Genomic DNA, 26,409 nt, shown 5'->3' on the forward strand with positions numbered 1-26,409 from the left:
ACTAGGCAATTTTACAAAATCTGTGGCAAAACAATACAAGGACGTTTGAGAATGAAACACCTACACAAACAGTGAGTTCATCATTGTTCCATGTATGCATCTGACTTTATTAACACTTTTTCCAGGATTTTTCTTATGAATTATTACTTGCAAAAAGCCACACTGTATTTGTGGAATTTACACCAGTTTTAACTAAAATGGATTGTAAATACTGTTATAAATAAACCTTATCAGCACTCTGCAGCATGATAATAGTGAGTATCAGCTAGAGACAAAACCTCAGATTTAAGGTTTGTTGAGATGGAACAACACAATAATACTGACACTGATGTAGAGGAAGTAACACAAAACTGCAGAGCACAGCAATTACAATGGAAGACGTACTGCAGCCGCCTTTACACAAGTGCTTGTCTTTCTGCATTAACAGGCAGCCATGTAAGAATTGCGGCGTTAACACTCTTGGTTGAGTGTCTCATTTTGTATATGCCACACAAAATGTAACAATAAAATATTTGGTCTAGAAAATATATATTTACATTTATAAATAACTATTAAGTGTTCAATAGAAATTTCTATTTGTTGGGTAAATATTTTTTTCATAAATCTGAAAGAAATAAAACAAGAACATCAACCACAAAGACACACACCCACAAAAAGAAAAGTTAGAAACTTGAGTCTGTCTTTGCAATGTGGTAACAATCACCTCCTCATCAAACAAGGAGAATGTGCAGGTGAGAATCCAGTGATGTCCCACTGTCCTTCATTTTTCAATCTTACCTCATTTACCTTCTCCTGCCCTGAGAGTCCTCTTAGAAAGCCCCCTGACCTCTAGCACAGCCAAGACGTGGGCACCCACTGCGGCTCAGTGTCCAGCTTTTCAATCAGCCTGCGCAGCTCATGGAAAGCCTGGTCTGGATCCATGTTTACGATGGTCGCGTCGAAGAAGTGGCCGAAGCTGTGCTCCATTTCACGGGCCTTCTCAATGACCTCCTTCAGCTCCTCCGGCTGGGCAACGGAAAACAAAACATCAGCTGAGAAACACAAGACTAGACTAAACCACTCAACATGAACTAGGACTGGAACGCGTCTGCTCAGTGCGGTCACCATTATCATACAAACATTTACAGCTTGAATATTAACATCTAAGTGCGAGATACAAATGTTCAACCTTGGGTGTTTTGCCTTCTTTGGCCAGTAGGGTGCGTAGTCTTTCCTGAGAAGGAGGAGCGATGAAGATGACATATGGCTTAAGGTTGGAAGACCTCAACACTCGAAGCGACTGATGAGCGGAAGAACAGAAACACGAGTAAATGAAATTGTGAGAAAGAAAGAAAAGTAAAAATACATCACAACAAATACTACCACTGTGTTATGGTAGTGACAATAAATAGTTTGAAGTATAAAAGATTTATGAGCAGTAGTAGTACAATATGTAATTATGTTTGGCTAAGCTCAAAACGGACTTGGTAATTAACATGTCAGAGAGAAAACACTGTGGGAGACTGCTTTGACAGTCACTGTCGCTCAGACTCGTACCCTGGTGTGAAGGCAGAGCAAACAGATGCGCCCAGAGTTGATAACGTGCCGGACCGAGTCTGTGCTGGTGCCGTACAGGTTCTTCTCGTATTCTCCTGACTCGATGAACTTCCCTGCTGCCAGGTCCGTTTCAAAGCCGGGCCGACTCACAAAATGGTACTCTCTGCCATTTTGTTCATGTATCCTTGGGCTTCTGGTCGTGTCTGGGCCGTGAAAAGGAGAAATTAAAAGCTAAATATTTATAGTCACAATAATCCTTAAAACGTGAAATTTTATGATACAGCTGTGACATTGTTTTTAGGACTTGTGTCAGATGTAGTTCATTTACACCTTTCCGAGGAGCAGACTTACGTGGGACAGCGACAGCAAACCTCTCTGGTTCGATTGACAGAAGCCTCCGTCGTAGCTCATCGTGGCCACTGTTTGTTGGACCAATCAGAGCTATGGGCCGCTTCCGATTGGTGGGTTGGTGATAGAGGGACATCTCCTCGTAGGTCAGGATCTCGTCGTAGTCTGAAGATACAAAATGGCAGGGGTTAATGAAACATTCCCGATCAACCTTCCAAATCCCTTCTAGCTCTTGAGCAGCTATTCTGTATTTAAATCTGACCTCTGACCTTTGTGGGAAGGTGAAAGGGAGGTTAAAAAGACCCCAGTACTGAAATATTACTGTTTTATTTCAGAACCTCCAGAGAGTTTTTCAGAAGCATCCGGCTGAATGTTTGAGTTATTAACACATAAAATCCATCAACAGCATCTTTCACTATATAAGGTGTGAGACAAAAGCACATAGGAGTTACCCGAGGTGTGCTCCCACACTTCTGTGCCTCTACCCACCTGTTGGTGCCTCCTTGATCCTGTCTGTGAAGACAGGACTAATCTGACCTGTGACACGCCAAGTCTGGACAAGCTGCTGTGACAACGACGAGATGTGTCAACTGTGGCTAACGCGCGGCGTTAACGCTGACGGCGTGTGGCCACTTGGCACACGTCCAGCCGGGAGGGGGCTCGTCACGGGCAGTAAATGAGGAGCGACAGTGGAGGACACGACTTGAGCAGCACGTTGTTTAACCAGAAACCCACTCATTCACTTAACCTACAGGTGAGAATGAGCAGGAGGAGAGTCGTACCGGCATTTTTACTGAAGTTTGATGTGCTCTTCTTCCTCTGTTTCTTGTTCTTCTTTGGATACCAAAGCTTCCCTGCAACATGCATTCAGGTTTTAAAGGCAGATAGGTTCCAGATATTCAGTATATTTATTTATTACGTTTCAAAGTGGATGCTTCATCTTGGACAACTTTTTTAAGCCCATAGCTTCTCACCTTGGTGCTCTCGACCTCTGTCGGGTACAGTCTTCTTCAAGCTCTCCCTCTGTTGCTGGAAGCTTTTCCCTGAGAATAGCAAATAAAAAAAATCAACACAATATTCACACCACCTAATTATATTGTGAAATTGTGCATTTAGAATAGTCGTTCATTGTGCTTTAAATGAATATCAAGGCACCACTGAAGGCATTACAGCTTTTATGGAATTATTTTCCATACTCCTCCTAGACTTTCCAGGCAATCGATGGCCCACTTTCCATTTCCAGTGCTTAACCTCCTTTCCTTCCAGCCACAACAGTCCAGGTCAAAGAGTAATCACAAATAAGGTGTTTGTTTTAATCTGCTTCATGTGGCAGATGGGTGGCGTTTCCTGCCAAGATCGTTTATGTAGCCAGATTAGTTATTAGTCACAGGCAGACCAGCTCTTTTTCTGGGACTCTACTCTGATGTACTACAAAAGGGTGGACTCAACTTGGCAATATAATGTGACAAACTATCCCATGTAGTCGTTTTGTTAAATCCAGTATTTACAGTTGCTGTTTGCACCATATGCGCTGCATAGATTGTAAAAAAATGCAACAGTAGCAAGTAGAAAGAGTAGACAAAACATAGAAAAGCGATAGACACAAAAATAAACATTTTACACATTTGCAGCCATTATCTGGCCCCGTAAAACAACAAACTACATATAAATATTGGAGCGGTGCTTTGATTCCCACCAGGAATGAGTCCAGCCAGAGGCTGGTTGTCCTCATCTCCATCCCTGTAGGCCTGCCACCAGTTAGGGTCGTCCTGGCTGATGACGTGGAGGATGTCTCCCTTCTGGAACGACAGACCCAGCTCTCGACATGGCACAAAGGGGTCATCGGACGGGTCATAGTCGAAGTAAGCTCGTACGTGCATCTGAGGACGAGGGTTCAGACGTCAGCTTTACTCACCGCCATTCTCGTTCCCTGGCGCATGCACACGCACACTTACCACAGTTTGTCTGTGCGGCGCAGCTTTGACTTGAGAGCTCGGCACCAGGAGGAACGTCAGCGTGCCGTGCATATGTTGCTGTTGGAGGAGATGAGATGAGATGTCACACTGCTGTGTCACCAGGTACAGGTCAGGATGAACCTGCTTCTGGATGAAGTCTCAAGTCTAAATGACACAATTTTAGATTTCAGGTGAGCCCATGTTAATGTCCCATTAACTTACCAGTAAGTCATGGACTTCATTGACATGCTTCCCACGAATTGTAACACCATTAATTTCCAGGATCTCATCTCCCTCACTGAGGAGGCCGCTCCGCTCCGCTGCTCCCCCTTTCACCACACGGCTCACCACCACACTGTCCATGTCATTACGTACTGTTGCACCCTGATGGACACACAGGCACGTAAAAGGTTTCATCTCACAAAACGAGCCACAGTTAGGCAATTATTATGGTGATTAAGTGAATGAAGCAGAAAGCAGCATAAATGTCAGAGAGCCTGTAAACAAGAGGACATAAACACAGTGGGCTGAAAACTTCTATTAGTGCGTGTCTTACCAGTGGAGTGTCCTGGGCCTTTTCCAGCTGCACCAGTTTAACCGTCTCTCCAAGGTACTGGGTCACATTTTCCTCTGCCATCTCCTGCACTGCCACACTGTCATGGGCCTGCATCAGTGCCTGCCACACAAAACAGACACAGAGACCGACATAGAGACAAACAGCAGGCACATACGAACAGTTCACAAACACAGAATAGACAGGAACAAAGAGGCAGCGTGAGGTGAAGAAGAATGAAGCGTGACGTCTTTTCTAGCACGGTGGAAATCAAATAATCATAGAGGCGGTGCACTTTTAGCTTTACAGTTTATGGCTGTTATTTACGGATATCAAATGATGAAAGAAGTGAGCAAACAGGTCCTTAGACATGCACTTACTACCTGAAGCCTCTCTATCCTCCATCGTTTGTTAATAGGTCCCGTCAGCAAACCCATCTCTAAGCCAGAAATAATATAGAGATTGCTTCTTCACTTCATTTAACGTGACAAGTGCTCCGTAGCTAACAATTAATAACCGTCAGACCAAATTACTTTCTCTATCCTGCAGCAGAGAGGACCTGGGAGAGCGGAGACCACGCTACGCGGTGTAGACACAATCTGTCTTGATCTCCTCTTGCATTTAGGAGTCAGGAACCATCATCATCAATCAGGCGACACCTTGGCTGCTCGCGAGGAATACGCGTCCGGGGGAAAGACAAATGGACGCGAGCGTGACCCCGGCCGTCTGACACATGTACCTGTGTTACTGTTGGGTATGAGGTTGTGTACAGACTCGACGGCTGTTCCTGTGCGAGTGAGCCTCCTATCACACTGCACCTGCTGCCTACATGGTTCTGAATCAGTAGTAGGAGTAACAGGCCAGTGGGACCACTATCAGACCTTGCACGCTTTTATGACAGGATCTACGACTGTAAAACCACAGCAGAGCTGCTTCATTGAAGCTAAAGGTTTATGTTACAATATGAAATGATGAACTTAAGATGTAGATAAATACAGGTGTGGCCTGCCTGAACCTGTGATGCCTAATCACTTCTGTGAAGTGTGCACCATGTGCCTCACCTAAGAGGAACATCCTAATTGCACATTTGCTCAGCTGCGCCAACAGCAGCCATGGCGACGTAGGATAAGATCGTTACTAAACAGGTTAAAGCTACAAGGAACCTCCTTAAACTGAGCCTAGGCCATAACAAAAGACAAGCAGCAGCCTGTGCATAGCAACATTATTGTATTTGTGGGTCTCTCTGATGCCATCACATAAATATGAAAGTTCACAGCAGAGGAGTTCATCTTTGACCTGAAGATGTGGATTTGTGAGCAGAGTCTTGAGCTCCACGCCTTCCTTCTGTTGACTGGACTGGAGGATCTTCTGTACCTGAGCAGAGACACACACGGTTCAAAAACATGTTATTAGCTGAGTGTGTGAATGTGTGGGGTCCATGTATATGCGTGGCCCTGTGATGGACTGGAGACCCCTCCGTCCTGCCTGAGTGTAGGTCAGGATGCTGGCCGCCCTCGCTTGACTCTTGTTTTATGGTGGAGGGACGCTTCTGCTTGTGACAGTGGGCCTTTTGGTTTTCTGTCACTCATGTCTTTCTGCCTCTTCTTGTTTAGAGCTTAGTTCATCCATTACACTAATCAAAGTGCTCACTAACAAGGTGACGCACTTCCCCCTCCCCCCGGCAGTGCTGCTTCGGCCCACGCTGCCGTAAGCTGCTGGAGTTTCTTTTTCTGGCCTCCCAGATCCTGGCCTCCTTCCTGCGGTGCGCTGTGCTGCTCAGCCAGCACCGAAGGCTGCTGGGAGATTAGTTTACCTAATGGCCAAGCTGAGTGTCACACACAGCAGCCACTTAGTTTAGACACACTGCAGCTCAAACTGTTACGCATTGTTAAGCACCTTGCGAGCTGTGCTTGATGGATGAGAGCGTACACTGATTTACTGGATACAGGAAGACAACGTGTTGTGTGTAACGCACGCAGATCATATCAGTCAGCCCCTGTATGTTCAATCTAATGTCATCAAGACTGAAATAGAAATTCTATTAGTTTCACTGCTGCTGCTTGGTGCTCTTTGAGTGAACTCTACTCAGTCTGTTCCAACGAGGCTTTATACATTGAACTAAAAAAACGTTACACAGCACCAGCCTGGCTGTGCTGACACGCGGCTACACCTATCAAACGCTGACACTAATCCTAATGAAGTGGCTATTGTGGGTGTAGGCTGTCAAATATGTACAGGGGTTCAGCTAAATTCACATGAAATGTGCCTTTTTACAGGAGCCGGGCTCCGTGTGACAGGCTGCTTTTCCGCTCTTAACTTGCTGAGGCTGGGTTCCGCTGGGACACGGGTCAATTACTGGTTTGTGTTTTGTCAATGAAAAACTCAGCCGTAGTCTCTGTCATTCTCTCCACTGGGGCTCAAAAGACAGTGCTTAAACTTATTGGTCAGAATTTTTTTAATATAAAACATATGCCTGAATTTTTAATCCTTTCCCGTTTCTTATTTTGTCGTTTTTAAATATCATCCTGTCATCTTATCCTCCCTTCACCCTAATAATCCTATTTTTCCTCCTTCTGCCAGCTGTCTCACTCTGCATATGTCTTTTTTTTATATCTGAATCCAACAACCCTATTTCCACAAGACAATTTCCATCCAGTAATTATTCAAACTGCTATGGCTGTCTTTTCGTCAGCTTTGTTAAACAAATCATTACTTCAAGCAAAGACCGTTCACGCTTGAGTGTGTTTATTTAGCTCTATACTATGAAATATGCTCCTCTGAATACAAGTCAAAACCACAAATTGGTGGGTACAAACTAAGGGCCTTAATGAGCCAAAAAGACTCCTCTATGGACGATCTGTTACTCTCATGAGAACTGGCATGTAGAATGGTTAATTATATCTAAAGATGACTCTGGAGACATGTCATTCTCCTCTCGTGAACACACAGAACTAGCTGATGCTTCTTGGGGTTTTTATTTCCAGCTTTAACTTCAGAATCACCGTTCACCATACCTCCTGGCAAAGGCCCTGAGCTTGGGCGGTGAGAGGCGAGGTGGGGCTGACTCTGCTCATCTGTTGGGACACAGCACAGTAGATGGTGTAGGCGGTCCTGAAGTCCTCCTTGGTAAGGAGCTGCATTATCAGCTCGGCGTCCTGTTGGCTCTGTGCATCAGTCAGGCATTGCTGCACACACTTCAGAGCCTGCAGGAACTCTTCATATTCTGAGGAAACAGCACAAACCACTGTAAGAACATTATGTATGCCATTCTCTAACATATATATTATAAATACATTATATGGGCCCTGGGCCCAATATTGTATGTGTACTAAGTTGAAATGAGGTCATTGATAACCTTACACATATACATATATAGGGCTGTGATGCTTGAGTGCATCGTGTACATTGTTCTTCAGGCTGAAGATAAAGGGTCAAATACTAACATTTCTTGTTAGAGGCAGTAACTGGCTCTTTAGAACGAACGTGAGACCAAGCCACTAACGCATGGAAACCGCGGATGGTCATCACCCTCCTCCATCAGTTCCCTCTGTTCTGTCCACTGAGTCGTCATTGTTCTGACTCCCTTTTGTTCTCACCCAGTGTTTGCAAAGGCTCTAAATTCTCCATTATCTTGGTTTCCTCCTTTGTAGCCGCCCTTCCACCTCCTTTGACCCCTATAAAGACGCCACAACCCCCCCGTCTGAAACTCACCAGCTACATGATCCTGGGAGCATGTTTCTTTGGTCGCCTTTTCCTTCCCTTCGAAGGTGGGATTGTCAATGCCCACCTTGGGGTTCTGTGACAGCTTCTTGAGCCTCAGTGAAGCGTTGGGATCAATGTTGTGCTTCTCCCTGCTTTCGTCCTCTCTCTTCTTCCTTAACTCCTCCTGGTAGTGCTGGATCCTCTCCATGTGGGCACTGCATTGTGGAGACTTAACAAGGCTACCTTCCTCTCCTGGACAGTCCACAGCCCTCTCCCTGTGGCTTTTGGCCTGACCAGGGGCATCCTGTGCATAGCCGTTCATATAGGACGTGATCATTCCTGCTGCAGCAGTGTAGAGCTCAAACCACCCCAGTGTTTCCTGAGATCTCGTTGTGGTTCATGAGATACTGGTGCTAGGATGTTTCAAATCAGGAGCCATATCATGACGATGAATGGCGTAGTCTCTTATACTCCATCCTGAAATGCAAGAAGACTTTGTCAATTTCTAAATGATTTTCAAATTTTTGCTGCATGCATTGAAAGTTATAGAGCAGTCCAATGCATTACATATTAGTTTAAATGCACGACTCTACGCATGACAACACCAAACACACATTGAGTTCTAAAATAAACAGAGGTGAACACTTGATCGGGACTTATTAAATTAATATAGTGTATTAAATATCTTCTTGCGTATTTGTTTATTTTTAACAAACAAAAAAAGATTCATTAATATTAGAAATAAACCCTAGTTTTATATAAATAACATTTGCAATGTCGCTCACTGGTGTCCTGAGCTGGTAACCAGCTACCTGTGATCTGAGCTAACATTCACTCCTCTCTATCACACCACTAATCTAACGCCTAACATGGAAAGCTCTCTGGCCTCAGTCACCTGAAATCCCTTCACTTCAGCCGCATCCAGCCACTTGCTTGAGTACACCTGTTCCCAACTGTACTGTCCTTATGAAGAGCTTAATCAAAACATCCATCTGTTTCCAGAAGCTGTGCAGAAAGCTAAGTAAGGATATTGCATTGCAATGTTATCCTTGACTCACCAGATTTGGGAATGTTGTGACTGTTGTGGATTATAATCTATTTTAGGGATGCTGCATACAATAATACCATATTAGTAAATATGGTAGCTTGAGAGCTCTACCTGTAGTTAGTGTTAAACGTATGTGCAGTTGGTAGGGAGACTAAAAGTCTTCACAGGGTTAAAAATATATAAATCTTAATATTAACTTGTTTAAATACCACACAGTGGGTGAGGCAGAGCTGTCTTTCTCCAGTCTGTTGTGAAAATACCTGCAATTTCATCTGAAACCAACACAGTAAATTGCTCTGATCGCTGCAGGAAGGAAAAACACCTTTGAGGCTCTTGTTCTCTAGCCAGTCATACATCCTTGTCACCATCCGCCACCTGACAGCCGCCCCTCCTTTTTTTACCTACTTCCCACAGCTAATTATGTCTGGCAGGTTGATTCCCCCAGCTCTTGGTCCAAGCTCCCAAACCCCTCCTGTGCATAAGCGTTTAGCTTCATTCAGATTGGCTGCGTGTACGTCTGATAAACAGCAGAGTCTGCCACTGAGCCATCTGTTCCCGTGGGCTTAATTAGGCTGGAGATCTCGTACTCTAGTCCAGCTCAGTGGTCCCACTGGCAGCAGGAGGGATACTGGGAAGGGACTGATAGGAGCGGTTAGCAGAATCAGAACAAAGTGAACAACTCCACCTAGACATAAACAAACAAGGCCACTCATTTTGACATCCATTACATTAAATCCACACTGCATGTGTAGAAAACTAGTTTAGATGTGTTTTGTTTCCTATGAGAAGAAGATCTTTGGGTGAGATTTAGAGCTCTTGATAAAAGATCATGAGCGGATGGGCAGCAGTATTTCATCCCAGATATTCTGATAACGGTACTAATAGGCAGCTATGAGCATGTCCTCTGCTGGAATATCTAATATTTATACTAATACATACTATATACTATATATACTAAAGTCTGTACTAAAGTGATGCTCTACCTATTTACAATTGTCCTTATTACAGTCCCATCACAACTAAACATTAAATATCCTGGCTGTATAAAAAACAATACATTTTTAAACGACTTTCTTATTATCTCAGAAAAACACCATTATTTCAAGTTGCTCGTTTCCGACGTTCTGCGTTAACTAGTCACTGAAGTCAACAAGGCTAATGGTCAACAGACTTAACTGGGTTTATCCGCCAGCACCAGAACCCGACCGTACTTGCTGCACACATACCACCAAAGTTATAGTTTTGTGCAAAAAAGCGACGACGAAATATAATAGAAACGTGTGTAGAAAAGCTGTTTCTAACGCAACAAAGGTGGTTATGGTGGTTATGGGTTTTAGTTAGCTTAGCCTGGCACGGCTAGCGTCCTAGCTTAACGGTAACTTGGTTAGCTGCCCCGTAACTGTTGGTACTCACCGCTTCAAACTCGGCGAGCTGAATGGGACCGGACAACGACCCGGGATTCCGTCGTAATCCAGCGATACGAACGCGTGCGTTTTATTCACGTGCACAGGGGAACAAACGCCAGGTCCGCCGCGGTGTTCACGGGACCGCGCTCCGCCGCCGCAGTGACTTTCGTCCAGGCACAGTCGGGACACTTGTAGCCATTGCTGCTCGACTGCGCCTGGTGTTTTGAGCCGTTTCCGTGGCAACGCCGCGGCTCATCAGCGCCCCCTGTCGGCCAGGCACGGAATGACCACACGCACAGGAGCAGGACAGGGTTGACATAAAGTACAAAAGCAGTACTGCGACAAAGCGCTTTAATATTTAGAAACATCGATTAAAACCCAGAGATAAAACAAAAATGTGAGGAGAATATTGGCGTACAGGTATATTTATTTAGTAGTGGCTGCAATATTTTGGTCACCATATTGAGGCGTTAAAACGTTAGAACCACTTAAGATAGTTTTATTATATAGTTTTATATAATAGTAGCATTATAGAGTAGTAATTATTGTTTAAATTCTATAGTACGAGCTATGTTTTTTATTCATTTGTTTATTCCCTACGGCGACCAACATAAATGATGCATGATACTGCAACCGCAGTGTTTTTGCTTTCTTCGGTCCCTGCGGCTGAAAAAGCTAAATGACTCAGTTGACCTGTTCCGGGAGCCGCCGGTGGCCCGCGGCCATGGATGTGCTATTGAATCAGCCTAACGAGGACAGGTCCACGGGCCCGAAGGGTCACAAAGCTGCTGAGTCACAAAACAAGGACAAAGTCATACTAACCCGCTGTAAAATAGCTTCAAACGACGCACAGCCAGAGAATCATCATCAAGTAGAGCCAAGCAAAAAGTTAAGTAGTAAAATATAAAACATTTCCTGCAGGAAATGCTTGATTTTCCTTCAACCACCTTCACACTGATCTCCTTCCATTCCACACATTTGTGCACATTCACAATGTGAATGTTCTTGTCACAGCGCTATTAATCATCAGCTAATGGGATCTACTGTCATTTAACCTTACAGAGCAGCACAGAAAGGGTCTAATCTGTCTCTGCCTCAGAGATATCTTCAAAGCTTGGAGCTACATTTTTCCTGATATCCTTTTCATTAAGTTAATCCTCTCTGATGCCTCTGTGCTTAAGATTTTTTACACTCATTAAACTGCTGACTTTCAGATACTTCCCTTCCTAGAAAGAGAGATCGTTAAAGCCATCTTTGGTTTGCAATGACTGATTTTAAAGCAGCTGGACTGGATCACATTTGATCATGTTGAAATAAACTTCAGACTTAACTACCACCAAGAAAAACACTAATCACGTAAGGAAACCAGTTTTCTTTAGGTATATTTTATTAAAAAAGGAAACCCAACAAGAACTTTTTTTACATAATCATCAAGGATTTTTATTATCTTAGTCTCTTTCATCAGTTTCATATCATTACAGAAAATGTTATAGTACAGCGTTGTTCAATGTCTCCTCATTGCTTAATAATTTCCTTAGGAGTGCTGGTCACATATATCTGTACAATATGGATCTTATTTTTTTCTGTACATTTTTTGTGAAGTTGGTTAAAAAGGCTGTCAGCACTTAAAGAAGCTGTTTCTTTTCTGTCTTTTTTCCTCTTAAATAGTTGATCAAATAAAAGATTATTTTCCCCAGGTTCAGCTCTCCCCCGCGGTGGGGATCTGGAGCAGAGTGTACACCCGGTCACTGTGAATATAAGGAAGCTTCAGGGTCTGGGCAGTCTGGGGTGTCCCCCCCTCCCCCCACCTTCCCCTCCCACCATCACCTCTCCCCTGCCCAGGCATTTGGCACTGCGCACATAAACAAGACTCACAAGATAAACAACAAGCAAAGCTCTTTGTGAAGCCATTATGATGCATACTAATGAGAGAAAAACAGAAGTGTCACCTTGACGGGCGCTCAAAAGAGGAAGTGACCTTGATGAGCCTTCCTCGTCCTCTTAGCTGAGCACCATGGGAAATCTGGAGTCTTCCTCATTGTTTTCTTCATTTTAAAAAAACAGATTCTTTTTTCCACTAAAGATGAGAAAATAATAGTTTTCTTTTTTTTGTCCTGGCAGGCACCTACAGCTGTCTATTAAAATGCTACTGCTATAGATAAGGTCTAGCATTGAACACACAAAGCAATTGCAATGAAAGGAACAAAGTTGCCTTAATATAATAATGATAATAAGAAGAATAATGATAATAATAATAAGAATAATCATAATAATATATTACAGAATAAATCTCTTTTTATAATTAGATGTTTTCATTAAAAGTTATATTTTCTTTGTTTGAAATACTATAATCTTTTTAAATGAATTTTTTTATATGTATCTAGGTTGTGATCAAGATGTTGACTATACCTCAACGTTATCCAAATCAATAAAAACTAGCTGTGCCGTTGCATATTACAGAATAGTCAATGATATGTGGACATGCACCGTGAACCACCCATTCCAACCCTCGCTATATGACGCCAACTCGCCGTCCCTCTGTGATGACATCATAGCCGGCCAATGACCATGACGTCGACCACCTCGCCCTTGTGCAGCTCCACGTATTGCTCTGTTTTGGGAGGTAGCATCAGAAGCCCGTTAGCACTGCGCATGCTCATCAGCCTGCTGTTCACCTGGTTCCCTGCAGCGATGACGACACAGAAAGTCACATTTAGGATATTCCGGCGCAGGATAACCAGCATTGCTCCTTTCCTGCCTCTTACCTGTGCTCTGTGCCCACGGCAGAGGCTCCTGGTGATGCCATGTCAGAATGCAGCGGTGATACTCAGGGCGAGGGTCCAACTTTACATCACAAGACAACTGGAAAGTAAAATTCATTTCATCACATTAGACTGTTAATGGAACAACAGAAGCCTTGAGTGCAGAGGGTTTAAGGATGTGACTCAGGCCAGCGTTAACTCTGTGTGTCTTGGGGAGCCTGGATGCTCGGGCTTGCTCTGGCTGCCCTGTGTGTCCTACCCTTGCTTTGATGATGGTGGGCCTAGGGTCCAAAATCCCCTGCATCTTTCTCAATGCAGGGATTACAAAGAGATTACAGGTGACAACAGCGGACACAGGGTTTCCTAGGACGGACGGACACGCAGAGAGGAGAGAGCAGGAGGACAGAAATGTGTGAGAAACACCTCTTCAACAGCGCCGAGTGAATCACTCTTACTCTCAACTTCACACACTACCTGGGAGGGCAAAGATTAGTTTGCGAGCACCGTCTATGTCCAAGGTGGCAAATGTGGTTGGGAGACTGAAAAAAGGAGACACACCACTGTGAGCTCTACACCATTTCCTCAGTATGAGCATATTGTGCATTTAACCCTTTTCTCACCCTGGTTTCATGAAAACACGCCCAAAATGGATCTGAGCATGAAGATCAATATCCAGCACCTGCTTCAGGTAGTCCTGAAACATATGTTACAAACAAAGCACGCGCTCTGATAAGTATGGAAAATGGTTTGAATTCAATTTAAACAGTAGCATTAAAACCGTGTCCACTCGCTGCCACAAGGTGTCAGTGAAACACAGGTCGGAGGCTTACAAGTACCTTCTCTCCCATGGACACTCCTCCTGAGGTGATGATGACATCAGCACGGCTGATGCCTTCGTTCAGAGCATTGAGAAGGTCATCGGGGCTGCGGGACGCACAGACGTGGCGAAAATGCAAGGAGAGGAGAAACGGGATGTGAGCACAGTGTATTAAAGGGGTTTCACATTAAAGGGTAAAGACGAGCGTGTACTTGTCCCCCACGATGCCCAGGTTGATGGTGGGGTAGCCGTGCTCCTGGATCGTGGCCAGCAGAGTGGAGCGATTGCTGTCCCTGATTTTCCCAGGATGGAGGTCGTCTTCTGGGTTCAGCAGCTGCGCAGATACGCAGTCACGTGATTCTGGGTCGTCGAACACAAACTCATAAACTGACTCTAACGTACCTCGTTTCCTGTGGACATGACGGCCACCACAGGGAACTTCTGGACCTCCACCTCGGTGACTCCAACAGTGGCCAGGAGGCCGATTTCAGACGGGCCCATGTGTGTGCCCTTTGCCAGCACGCACTCGCCACGCTTGATGTCATGGCCGATGGGTCTGTAGTGGGGGATTTTTTAGCCTTTTAGATATTATATTTCGGCTCAGTGAAAGCACTAAAGTCACGATTAAACAGGAAACACTGACCTGATGTCCTGGCCGGGACGAGCTTGTACTAGGATTCGTACCTCCAGCTCCTCTGTGCCCTGAAAGACACACCCGCTGTCACGTGTCTCATTCTCCTCCTCACTGTGTAAGTTACGCTTCTGGTCGTGTGATGGAACGCATATGATGACATATCCGGACTTACATCTTCGGACTCGCGGAGCAGCTCAGTGTCTTCCACCTGCACCACAGCGTCAGCCCCACATGGGATGGGGGCACCTGTCGTCACCCTCATCACCTGACCGGGCATCACTGTGTGGGTGGGCTGCGCAGACACAGGAAGGAGCCAGTTAACAACGCATGCCTGTTGGGAGGATGCTATGTTTACATGCTAGCGGGTCTTCCTGGGATGTGAAGAGGCCGCAGCCATTAAATCCCAGTAGCCTGCTCATCAGGACGTGTGTCAGCATGGCCACAGACCTGCTCTCCAGCTTGGGACTCTCCGATGATGAAGCGGTCGCCCGGGCCGTCAGCCGCTAGAAAAGAAGGAATAATCAAAAGTTAGCACATGAACCTGACCATTTTCTGGGTGACTGTTTGTGGAGGATTGGGCCTTTTAGTTTTGCTTAGTGTGAAGCAGGACTTTCCCTGATGCTCTGACATCGGTTGCTCAGCCTGGGCAGGAAAACCCTCTAAAATGTGCTTCAGCCGAGCCCTCGGGGCAGATGTGTCGAACCCAGAGAGAGCCGTTCGCGTCCTCCTCTGTGCTCCATCAGCACATGTTCTGTACCCAGGGTTTTGACAAAGCCCGGGGCCAACAAGCTGTCGCCCCGCTCTCCAGGTTACAAGGGCCCCCTCTGCTCTGCAGAACCCCCCAGCCATGAAATCACTGGCCAGAAGGAGTCAGCCAACTCTGCCTGGACGTCCCCTGGAAAACTGCTCTGAGAAGGAGCCTCCCGACAAGTCGTCCTCGGCAGAAGAAGCTCTGACATAGCTCCTGAGGCAGTCCTTCAGCGGCCCAGTGCTGTTGTCTAACTGGAGCAGTCGGGTCGTTTGGGCCCCGTGCTATGGCTAAGAAGACACCCTCTACACGGATATCTCAAGCTCAATTAAAAGTGCTGCAGTGAAAAAGAGATGGAGTTGAACTGGCAAAATGGCCGACACTGACCTCTCACAGCGTAACCATCCTTGACAGAAGCAGGGAACGGTGGCAGGTTGTCTTTGGCATAAACGTCCTGAGCCAGGACTCGACCCATCCCATCTGTTGGAGAAGATGAAGAACACGGGTTTAAGGAGGGAGGACGACGTTGGGCAAAGGGTGCTGGTGTTGGGAGAAGAGTGGCAGCTGGAGGGGGAGACAAAGCGAGACAGAGGGAGACAATGCAGCTGATTTGGATGAAGACGAGGGGAGACGCGCGGCCGCAAGGTGTGTACGCGTGCGACGCCGCACATCAGCGTCTCTCCACATGACGCACAACCAACAACACGCTCTCCATTTTCCATTTCACCCATTCACTTACAGCACAGGCCTCCCTGTCTAAGCTTTCTACTCATGTCTGACAAGCTACAACTGCCCAGGACAGACAGCGTGGAGGGAGAGCGGAGACAAAAACAGGGAGAGAGTGATGGGAGGAAAGAGACGTGGAGTGGGTGGAGGAAGAAATCTGGGCACGAGAAACAGACGAGCTGCTGTGTGGCTAAATAAAGAATATTTCTCTGAGCTTTATGCTGTGATTATGTGGGTGTTAATATAAAGATCGGAGCTTTGATATCAATAAATTGAGGGAAAACACACGCGAATACAAGCCCCTGTTTACAAGATGACAGCCAGAACCAGCTCTCGCCCAGTCCTCATATTCACAACTGTTAAAATACAGTCAACACAGTTAAAATGTCAATACATCAGTGGAGCTATGAGGATCTACTGTATGTGGTTTTTACACTAGACTCACAATCCAGCAAGACATGGAACTCCAGCTGTTGTCTGTCTAAATATTTCATTGTATTCTAAGTCCCTTCTTCCTCTGTTCTGTACGCGTCTGTCCTCCTTCCAGCTGTGCTCCTGCCAATCCTGCAGCTCACCCTGCTTTCTAAGAACTTGGGAAACGAGGGAGAGATCCTCCTAATGTCTGGGATCAGGTCTTGTGTGCAGCAGGTAGCTGCTGTAATGCTTCATTCTGTGTGTGCCTCCCCTGGTTCTATCACTCTGAGCCCGATTTAGGTGTGTGTGTGTGTGTGTGTGTGTGTGTGTGTGTGTGTGTGTGTGTGTCCTGCAAACAGAAGCTGCTGATTCAGAGTTTAAACGCTTGTTCGTCATGTGAATTTGTGTGTCGCTACACAGATCTGATAGCTGTGACACCTGGACGTCCTCTGGGGGGGTGGAGGCAGTTTGCAGACGATGAGCACATTTGGAACGTTTACTCAGAGAAAGGCGTGTGCCGACAACCCTCCTCACCTCTGTAGTTGATAATCTCAGTGCCCAGAACGGCAGTCATCTCCAGCACAGTGATGAAGGCCTTGTCCATGGAGGTGAGGGGGAATGGGGACATGCGGTGCCTCCGGGCCACCTTGGTGATGTCCACTGCACTGTGACCTGAAGAGATATATGAGAATATTACACATTTTATATATTACAGAAAAAACAAATACCTGAAATACAAAAGTGGCTAAAATGCTTTAAGGCCATTGTGCTGCACATGAGTCTTGCTTATCTACATCAAACACCTGAGCAAGGACTGGCAGGAAGTAGTCGCGTTAGTTTGCAGATGTGGAGCCCAGCTGGATGATGGAGGTGCTGAACAGCAGCCATGCCGGTCCACTAAGATCGCTCCAATAATTCCAGAGGTAAAAGGAACAAAGCCAAGCACTAATGTGAAATGGGCTCTCTCTCCCTGTCGCTGTCTGCCTCACTCGCCCTCTGCCGCTCTGCCTCGGAGCTTTTTATTTCCCTTGACCCAATTTCTATTTTCTAAACAGACACTACGGCTTCTACAGCATATTCTAATATTTTACATGAGGCCTAACAACCTCTGGCAAAACATCACATTCACACACAGATGGGCGAGCATGTAGCCCATGCGTGCACTGTCACATCACATGCTCGTGCCAAAGCCCGTCGGGGGGTGCTTGTGTCGGAGACGCCGGAGCGCCGCTACTCACTTGATCTTAGGATGTTCTCTTTGCTGCTGCATCGCGACTGCACCTGCAAAACGGAGGTGGACGGTTGGGAGCGAGAGAGACGAGAGGCAGAGATGAGGGGGGAGAGAGAGAGAGAGAGAGAGAAAGGGAGAGGGAGAGCAGAGGCAGCGGTAACTCGGGATGAACCGGGCAGCACCGTCGGCATGCTTTGAGATGAGAAGCTGTTCATACGACAGTCAGAAGCATCGGCACGTGTCACACTACACTGTGCACTTTGTCCTGCTGCTGGGAGATGGCTGCATCTCCGCCGCTACCATTATCATCACTTGCAGCTCGCTAAATCAAACATGGCACAGGCAATATTCACACTGATAAATGCACTGACAGGTCACATTACTATCAGACTAGAGCACTTATATATATGGACAAAGGCAACGACATACAGAGTGACAATATTGTACCACAAAGTCATAACGGATGTTTTAACTGTGCTAGTGTGACATCAAATGTAGTGGAGATGTCGTGTTGCATATCGATAGTGGCTGTTCAGATGTGGTGCAGGACGACAAGATTTCTCTGGAAATCGCTGATGCTGGATGGTAGCTGCACTAGCGCTCCACTGCTTGTAATCTACGGTGAGGTGGGGAGGAGACGAGAGTGGGTTCAACCTGGGCTGAGTTTCCCAAAACCATGAGGCTTTCTGCAGATTGTGGATGTGGGGGCAGAAAGCGTGGCAGCTGTGCAGCTGGAGCTGCATTCAGTCACAGAAGCCTGGAGGAACTGGTTTCCAGTCTGGCGCTGGGCTGCTTTTCCTTTTTACGGTGGACGGGTAACAGCAACCTCCTGATTATATGCTTTTGGGAGGCTCAGCCATCGGAAACCCGCAAATCACAGGCTGCGGGTGTCTTCTTAGTTTACCTAAATTCATTGAGTCCGAATGTTAATGGGGAACTTTTCATACGTTAATCTGCCTTTATCTTCTTTATCTACTGACAGGGCTGTGGCCTGGTGTGGGAAGTGGCTGTTGGATGGAGAACCAAAGCACCCAAGGTGAAGGTGAGGGTCTCTCTACCCGCCCACCCCGTTCTCTCTCCTCCCCTCCCTCACTGCCACCACAGCTAGGCTAATACTGTGACACCACTGGGCACCAAACAGCCAAGGTGAAAGGGTGGGAGATGGGAGGGTGGGAGGGTGGCATGGCGAGAGAGGAGGGATGGGGAGAGAAACACGGGTAGAGAGACAGGTAGAGAGACGGGTGGAGGGATGAGAGTCAGTACGACGTGGTCCGACAGCCCGGAAGACAATGGAAACAAACAGAAACAGGAAGCACAGACTAAACAGACTTCATTAAACTACGGAGCCGAGACACAGCAGGAAGGAGGAAAGGAACAAAAACAATAAAGACCACTAGAGCGGCCTGATGGCGTCTACGGAACAGACATCCAGCACACCAGACATAACTACTGGAAGCGGAGCATGTTAACCAACAGAGACAGGAAGAGAGAGACAGACGGATGAGGGGAGAGGGAGAGGAGCGGACAGACAGGGCGAAGAAGAAGAACTGGGGTAAATCCTAACAGAGAGAGACAGACGGGTCGAGAGACACACAGAAAAATAGAGCGGGGGAGAAGTGAGTGAGAGACAGTGAGGCAAGCAAGAGGGGACAAAGGGGGGACACAGAGGGGCGTTTGTTTTGCGCGCTCCTTGGAGGAGGGTGAGGGAAGGGCAAAAGGGGGGGGGGGGGGATAGTTACTCGAGAGCTGAAGGTCCTCCTGCGATCATCTTTAAGCCCCTCCAACCTACACTGGAGCTAGTGGAGATAAAGCATCGAATCACAGGCATCAGTGCATCTGTCTCAGCAATCACAAGACCACAGACAGACAGTCAGGACGGACGGACACACAGACAGATGGACGAGAAGACACAGACGGACAGGCATCCACTACCATGAGCAACCCTAGCAGAAAAAGAAGGGGGGGGGCAGCGAGGAGAGATGGGAGCTAGGAACCAGGAGACTAAAGAGGAGGCGGCCTCTATAATAATCGAATCATGCTGGTTGGTTCAGTGTGCGGAGACGACGGTCGCGTGGGATCTTCCTGATCGCACTCGGGTTTCGTTCACTCACTGGGTTCTGGGTTTAACTGCAGATTGGACGGAGACTCGCTGCCCGTTGGAGCCAACCAGTCTATTATTCAAACGGTGGCTGAGCTCTGGGGGTCAGGGACGCGTGGCTTCATGCAGTTCATGGAGCGCTTGGTTTGTAGAGCGTTACGGGCCTGAGCCGGGTTCTTAACGTCGGACGGACGCGTGCCTCTGCTCGTCCGTGTTCTGGGGCCGCGGATGCAGAGCCCTCTCATACGGAGAGAGTGAAGGTGTGATGAAAAAAAATAAAAATAAAAAAAGACAAACGTGGGGGTTTAAGGGAGCTAAATAGAGCAACACACATCAAGCTGGCAGACAGTGAAAGGCACATATGACAACGATCAACATCTAGGACACTTTCGCACAAGTCACCATCTAAAATAAAAGATTTTCAGAAGACACTAAAATAGAATTAACACGATTAAGTCTGAGCGATTACATCAGCATCCCACTACCTGGCTGGTCTCTTTAAACACACAGACAAAACCACAGGAATCACAGCTTTTCTAAGGCAGTGTATCATTAGGCTGCCCCGCAGCTGGAGCTGAGGCGGCCGGCCTTTAGCTGGGAGACAGCTACGAACCGGAATGCAGCGAGGAGTGACTGACACGAGTGCAAAACAAGACCTCAGTACGGCGCAAAATAGCTCCGCAGACGAGATCGTACCACCAGAGAGTCACGGGGGCCAGTTTGGATGAGGAGATGGATACAGTGGAGAAGCTACGAGAGGGGGGGGGGGGTGTAGGAAGGTGAGGAGAATGTGTAAAGAATGGGTGGACATGGGGGGGGGGGGGCAAAAAAGCAATCAGTCAAACGCTCTCACACCCGGGTCTAATCTACCCTCTGCTGCTGCGATCCCACATTACTGGTGCGAGAGGAGAATGGGCTGATGATGATGTGGATGTCGCCAGGCACGCGTCACATACACAAACACCAGGACAATGGGCTCAAAGCACCCACGATGAAGTCATTCACTGCAAACGGATTCATCCAGTCATTCCTGACATATCTGTGAGTTTTTTCCCCCACACAGTGGACGCACACACTCGTCGTCGTCGCGCACGGCAACCGTGGCCGCTGCCGAGGCAGCTTGACAACAGGTTGTCATGGAGACCTGCCAGAAAGATCAATGGAACGGGGGAACAGCTGTCACTTGTTGTGGCGTGTATGGATTCAGAGCAGCGAGCGCCGTCGGGTCGCGGCGCCCACAGCTCGGCGAAGGCGCTCGACGGGGAAATCGATGGGAGACACCGCAGGAAATGACGGGACGCAACAGCCGAGCTCAGCACAAAACAAGCAAATTATGCAGAAAAAAGGCCGGAGAGGGTCCGTGACGCCGAGTTCAACTGCCTCGCGCCGTGAGATGAAGCAGAAGAGGGACGGGCTGGCGACAGAACGCTGGAATAACAGCGGCAGCGAGGTGGAGAGCTGTGGGAGACTAGAGCCAGGGAGGTGGAGTGTGAGGGGGGGGGGGGGGGGGGGGGGGGGGGGGGGGGGTCAATTCTAACCTCGACCATAAACCCCTAAGATCACATCTTGACACTCAAACAGGCCTTCAAAGAAGTGAGGACCGGCCAAAATGTCCTCACTTTGGTAGGGAAATAGGTTTTTTGGATCTCACTTCGATGCAAGTACAAACACACACTCACACTCACACTCTCTCTCACACACACACACACACACACACACACACACACACACACACACACACACACACACACACACACACACACACACACACACACACACACAAAATCCACTCACATCCAGTGACCAGATGGATGATGAATGAGAGCGACTGCTGGGGTGAGGGGGGGGGGGGGGGGGGTACTGGGGGTGTTGAAGGCAATGGTGAGAAGCGCTGTTGATCACTAACTGTGCTGATACTGGGTCGACCACGTCTACATTCTCCTGACATTCATTGTAAATCTGCATTTACGTTATCCGTTACGAAGAGGAGGGACACGTGCATTCGTGTGACTGTTTGCACCTGTTAGCAGACGGCCGCGCCAGGCGCTAAGCTAGCTGGCTAGCTGGATGCGCTATGCTACTCCTGCTAAAGCTAAGCCTCTCCTCAGCTGCTTCCCTGCCTGTGTACATGTGTTTGCTGTGGTGGGGTGCAGTGTGAGATGCCAGTGGCCTGCATGCCGGTAGGTAAGAGGCTGGTAAAAGGTGTGCGGGTTTACCTGGTCCAAGGTAGAGTACCTTGACTTGAGCGTGATGACCTCATCCAGGTGAGCCCTGAATTCTCTCCGTGAGGCCTGAGGGAAGCCACAGCACAGTCACTCGACTTTGAGCCACACACAGCAGTCAACAGGCATCAACGCCCGCTCAGATGGTTGTACTGTCCGCACACACACACACACACACACACACACACACACACACACACACACACACACACACACACACACACGCCCCCACGTCCCATCACTAGACCAGTAGCAACCTGACACATACACACACACACACGCTCAGATCAGAGAAATCACAGCACCACCAACACAACAGAACTGAAGGAGGACGAGACAGAACCGGTTCAGTGGACATGACGGCAGTTCCAGTGGAGCTCTGCTAGTGTGTGTGCGTGCGTGTGTGTGTGAGTCTGTGTTCCTGTCATTACCAGCAGATCAGCGATAAACTATAAAAAGCTAAAGATTCTGACAACTGTCATGGGTGTGAATTTTGGGTTTAGAACTCATGTTGAAAAGGTTCTTGCACTGTCCAGGGTGAAGTATTAAAGTATTTCTATTGCTAGTTAGTTCATTTGGATGCTTTATTCTGTATTAAGCACAAAGGTACAGTAACTATTTTTAACTTGGCATCCAATCAATTTCATGTGTAATCATGGGCAATCAATATATTCTGATCTGACATTTAACTTAATGTCAGCAATTTCCCAATGAGGCCAAGTCTTATCATTTCTGATCAGAGCTACTGAGGCCCTGACCACAGTGCGTGTGTGCGTGTGTGTGTGTGTGTGTGTGTGTGTGTGACAGAGCGGCTCCCTCTCAGGAACAAAGGGCGCGAACCCAAACGGTGCAAACAGTGTCACTTTCATCCAAATACATAATTCAGGCATCTTTCAACGTCACGTGAGGTTGAAACGCACTTGAGGAATATGGCAAGTAATGGGTGGGGGGTGGGGGGTGGAAACAAGGCAAAATCAAAAATAAAGAACACCACCACCATATCTATAGCAAAAAAGGAGGGGGGGGTGGAATGACACAGGAGGCTTAGGCCGGGAGCAATCATGCCAGGCAGGGTGGGGGGTGGGGGTGGGGGTCAGACTGGACTGTAAGGATGCATTAGAACACATGCAGGAGTACCTCAGCAATGCTTAGGGTGGATGAACAGGAGGGGAGCCGCGCCTGGTGCCGCGAGAGAGGGGAGAAGAGAAGAGGGTTAACGGAGCCAAAGCCGGGTCGGAGCGGGGCGCAGAGGCACACACACACACACACACACACACACACACACACACACACACACACACACACACACACACACACAGACCGGCCGACGGCGCCCCCTGGCGGCCGGGAGGACTCTGTGCGGCCGTCTGCGGAGCTGAGGCAGCCAAGGGCAACGGAGGCGGGACGGGGCGGGGCCGATCAGGACAGCAGGTAGGACGCGCATGGGGTTGGACGCCCCATCGCACCCGCGGGAGCACGGGACTGACGGGAAACAAATATTTGAACTGTCGTTTCAGTTCAAATGGAAAGAGGCTAAATTGTTAGCGGCAACAGGCGGATATGGAGAAATCCCACGCATGAAAACAGCCGGTGTTAATGCACCATTCTTGCTTTTGCCTATAGGTCCAGTAACAGCGTGCACACACACACACACACACACACACACACACACACACACACACACACACACACACACACACACACACACACACACACACACAGATATTTCAAACTATACTTCAAAACAGAACCTGAGCTCCACAGGCTGCAAATATGACATGAATAAATATTTGTTATAATAAAATTGTGTCTTCAAAGGCCGTGACTGTGCAGAATTTTAACGAGCTGACATCTTTGTTTGTTAAAATAAACATCAGAGGCGTCATTGCCTTATCTGACGTCCACCGCCCAACTCACACGGACTCGTCCGCATACGTCGGAAGTGACAGAGCACCCAAGTGAGCTCGCGGAGCGACGGCGCGCGAGCGTGCGAGCGCGCGAACGCGGCCGATGTGACAGGCTCGCGTTGTGCCGCTCGGCCCCGCTTTTCATCAGCCGCTCACACGCGCCGATGCACACGCGGCGCGACCGGTCCGACGGTCGCATCCACTCCTCCTTCCTGTCCGTCTCCCCCCCTCCCCCCTCCTCCCATTGTCTCCCCATCGTCCCCGAGGCCGACCGTCAGAGTCAGCGGGCGTGAGTAACTCCTCGCGAACGTCACACGCACAAACGCGGACGCGCGCGCGCGGAAGCGGAGGCGCCTAAACGAGTCACCGCGGCCGCTTTTAGACACGCGGCTCTGCCCCCACAGCGTCCCGCCGAGTCCAGCTGCTCCGTGCACACATGAAGGAGCAAACTGCAACCAGATGAAGTGATTTTGACGCGATGCCTAAAGCACTTTTACCCAAATGCTCCGTGGACACTCGGAGCCGAAAGCAGCGCGGGCGGCGCTGGACGCGCGTATTGATCAGACACAGCGAAGCACTTTCCTGTGGCCTTTGTAAAACACGCTTCCTGTTTGACGACACCTTCCCGACCGAGCTGTTGACACACGCGCCGTCCTGACGCGTTCCCGCCGTTCTCCCGCAGGCCACGCGAACGCTAGACTAAGCAGACTCCGTGAAGGCTGAAGGGCCCTTTAAAATCCTCTGTGAATCATTCTTCGCTGAGTTCTTCTCAAAACAAGCACAAGGAGGGGAAGAAACTGTCAGTACAATGAGAATATTTTGTCTGGGTGAGATCCAGGGACCGTGGATTGTTTCCCCATGTTCTAAGCTGCATCTGGAACGCGACTTGGCTTGACGTTATCACCGAAAGCCAGCAAAGACGTTTCCCAAAATGCTTCATTAAGTGAAGCGACGCTAATCGGAGAAAAACAACATCCACGCGCTTCCGTTTAATGCAGAACCCGACGTTCTGGTTCCGGTCCGTCAGCGGTGACACGGATGCTGAAGCGGCTGCTTCCAGCTGAGCTGCTGCTGGACACCTGTCCCTCAGCACAAGCAGCAGGTGAGAACGCGGCCTCTAAAACGCAGAGGGAACGTGGAGCCTCGCGTTCTCCACACGTTCTCCACACGTTCTCCACACGTTCTCCACACGTTCTCCATCCTTCCCCGGCTAGTCTGAGCTCCATCACTCTCCCTCCCACCCCCTGAACCCATCCACGGCCTGACAGCGAGCCTCCTCCAGGCACCTCCATCCCCATCAGCAGCACACACACGCACAAATATGTAAGCTGCACATTATACTTACAAAACGCACAATGCGCCCGAGCCCATAACACACACACGCGCCCCCGTGCAGTGAGAGCCTGTAAACACTCTCTCAGACATGCTGGAGGAGAGACATCACTTACCATCTCCTGCCTGGAGTCGCAACAGAATGAGCTCCTCGGCACGCGCGCACACGGCGGCGAACGCACACGCACGCACGCACGCGCACGCAAACCCGCTAAGTGGGAGAGAGAGAGCGAGGGAGGGCGAGCGCGAGAGTGCGACGAGGAGGGAAGGCTGGAGTGAGACGGGCGAGCGAGGGAGCAGCGAGGGAGTGCAGCAGAGAGACACTAAAGAGGAGGAGGAGGAGGAGGAGGAGGAGGGATGTGACTAAATCACACACGCGTGACGGAGGTCTGAGTGTTTTGCAGGAAGTGACGGATGAGGCGCTCCCCACCGCCGCCTCGCGCCGCCTTCGGCCCGATCGCACAGATGGGAGGCGAGCGTGCAGCACCGGCCTCCGCTCTCACCTCCATCCGTCTCCCGCTCCCGCTCCCGCTCGCTCCAACTCATTAGCCCTCCATCAGCTCCTCGCCGCTCCCTCCCACTCGCGGTTCCTTCATAAATCCTCCACACCACAGTCCCCTTCATGAGCTGCACCGCACCGGAGGAGGGCGATAACACACGTGTGGTCCTAAGGACACCAACAACGGGTCAATAGCGTCAGATAAAAGCAGACATGGAGTGATGTCACCAGAGCACGCGGGCACAGAACACGTCCTATCTGCTGTTTCCACGGGGAGCGAACCTTCACAGAACCGTGACTCAAGCTGTAAAACAGTGCACCGCGTGATGTGCGGCTGCGCGGCTACAGTCGAATGAGGGTGAGCTTTAAAACCATGATGGTTAAAAAATATCAGAGGACCAAAAACAACAGCTTTGCTCATTCATTCATTTGGAAAGCGAATGTATTTACATTCTAGAATATTATTTCCCT

At 48.4% G+C, this 26,409-nt stretch overlaps 2 protein-coding genes across 8 annotated transcripts in view; both read right to left on the reverse strand.

The window, feature by feature from the left end:
- Positions 1–83: 83 nt before the first annotated feature.
- Positions 84–10,799, reverse strand: pals1b (protein associated with LIN7 1, MAGUK p55 family member b). Of its 2 annotated transcripts, none has more exons than XM_029141671.3 (14): positions 10,556–10,799; positions 8,104–8,571; positions 7,407–7,615; positions 5,689–5,766; positions 4,396–4,503; positions 4,062–4,223; positions 3,840–3,917; positions 3,581–3,764; positions 2,859–2,927; positions 2,667–2,738; positions 1,888–2,049; positions 1,537–1,739; positions 1,169–1,279; positions 84–1,005 (listed from the first exon to the last, which is right to left on the reverse strand). In XM_029141671.3, exons 2-14 carry the CDS (start codon positions 8,429–8,431, stop codon positions 829–831), a joined length of 1,941 nt encoding a protein of 646 aa, XP_028997504.1. In that variant the 5' UTR covers positions 8,432–8,571; positions 10,556–10,799; the 3' UTR covers positions 84–828. The 2 variants fall into 2 exon arrangements, with proteins under 2 accessions (XP_028997504.1, XP_028997503.1); XM_029141670.3 differs by having other exon boundaries at positions 4,396–4,515.
- A 1,118-nt stretch (positions 10,800–11,917) lies between these two features.
- Positions 11,918–26,409, reverse strand: part of gphnb (gephyrin b) — a 37,555-nt gene continuing 23,063 nt past the window's right edge. The window contains exons 9-25 of one of the 6 annotated variants that reach the window (XM_029141641.3): positions 23,338–23,379; positions 22,195–22,269; positions 19,620–19,676; positions 17,888–17,930; positions 17,184–17,321; positions 15,897–16,073; positions 15,209–15,264; positions 14,934–15,053; positions 14,771–14,829; positions 14,530–14,683; positions 14,340–14,461; positions 14,147–14,234; positions 13,931–14,013; positions 13,782–13,849; positions 13,570–13,673; positions 13,314–13,410; positions 11,918–13,231 (exon numbers count right to left, since the gene is read on the reverse strand). In XM_029141641.3, coding sequence (XP_028997474.1) covers positions 13,098–13,231; positions 13,314–13,410; positions 13,570–13,673; positions 13,782–13,849; positions 13,931–14,013; positions 14,147–14,234; positions 14,340–14,461; positions 14,530–14,683; positions 14,771–14,829; positions 14,934–15,053; positions 15,209–15,264; positions 15,897–16,073; positions 17,184–17,321; positions 17,888–17,930; positions 19,620–19,676; positions 22,195–22,269; positions 23,338–23,379 — 1,617 coding nt within the window. In that variant the 3' untranslated portion in view covers positions 11,918–13,097. The remainder of the gene's footprint in view (positions 13,232–13,313; positions 13,411–13,569; positions 13,674–13,781; positions 13,850–13,930; positions 14,014–14,146; positions 14,235–14,339; positions 14,462–14,529; positions 14,684–14,770; positions 14,830–14,933; positions 15,054–15,208; positions 15,265–15,896; positions 16,074–17,183; positions 17,322–17,887; positions 17,931–19,619; positions 19,677–22,194; positions 22,270–23,337; positions 23,380–26,409) is intronic. The other 5 variants (XM_029141642.3, XM_029141643.3, XM_029141648.3 and 2 more) reach the window with 5 other exon arrangements.

This window comes from Betta splendens, chromosome 24, assembly GCF_900634795.4.
Source record: "Betta splendens chromosome 24, fBetSpl5.4, whole genome shotgun sequence".
NCBI lineage: Eukaryota > Metazoa > Chordata > Actinopteri > Anabantiformes > Osphronemidae > Betta > Betta splendens.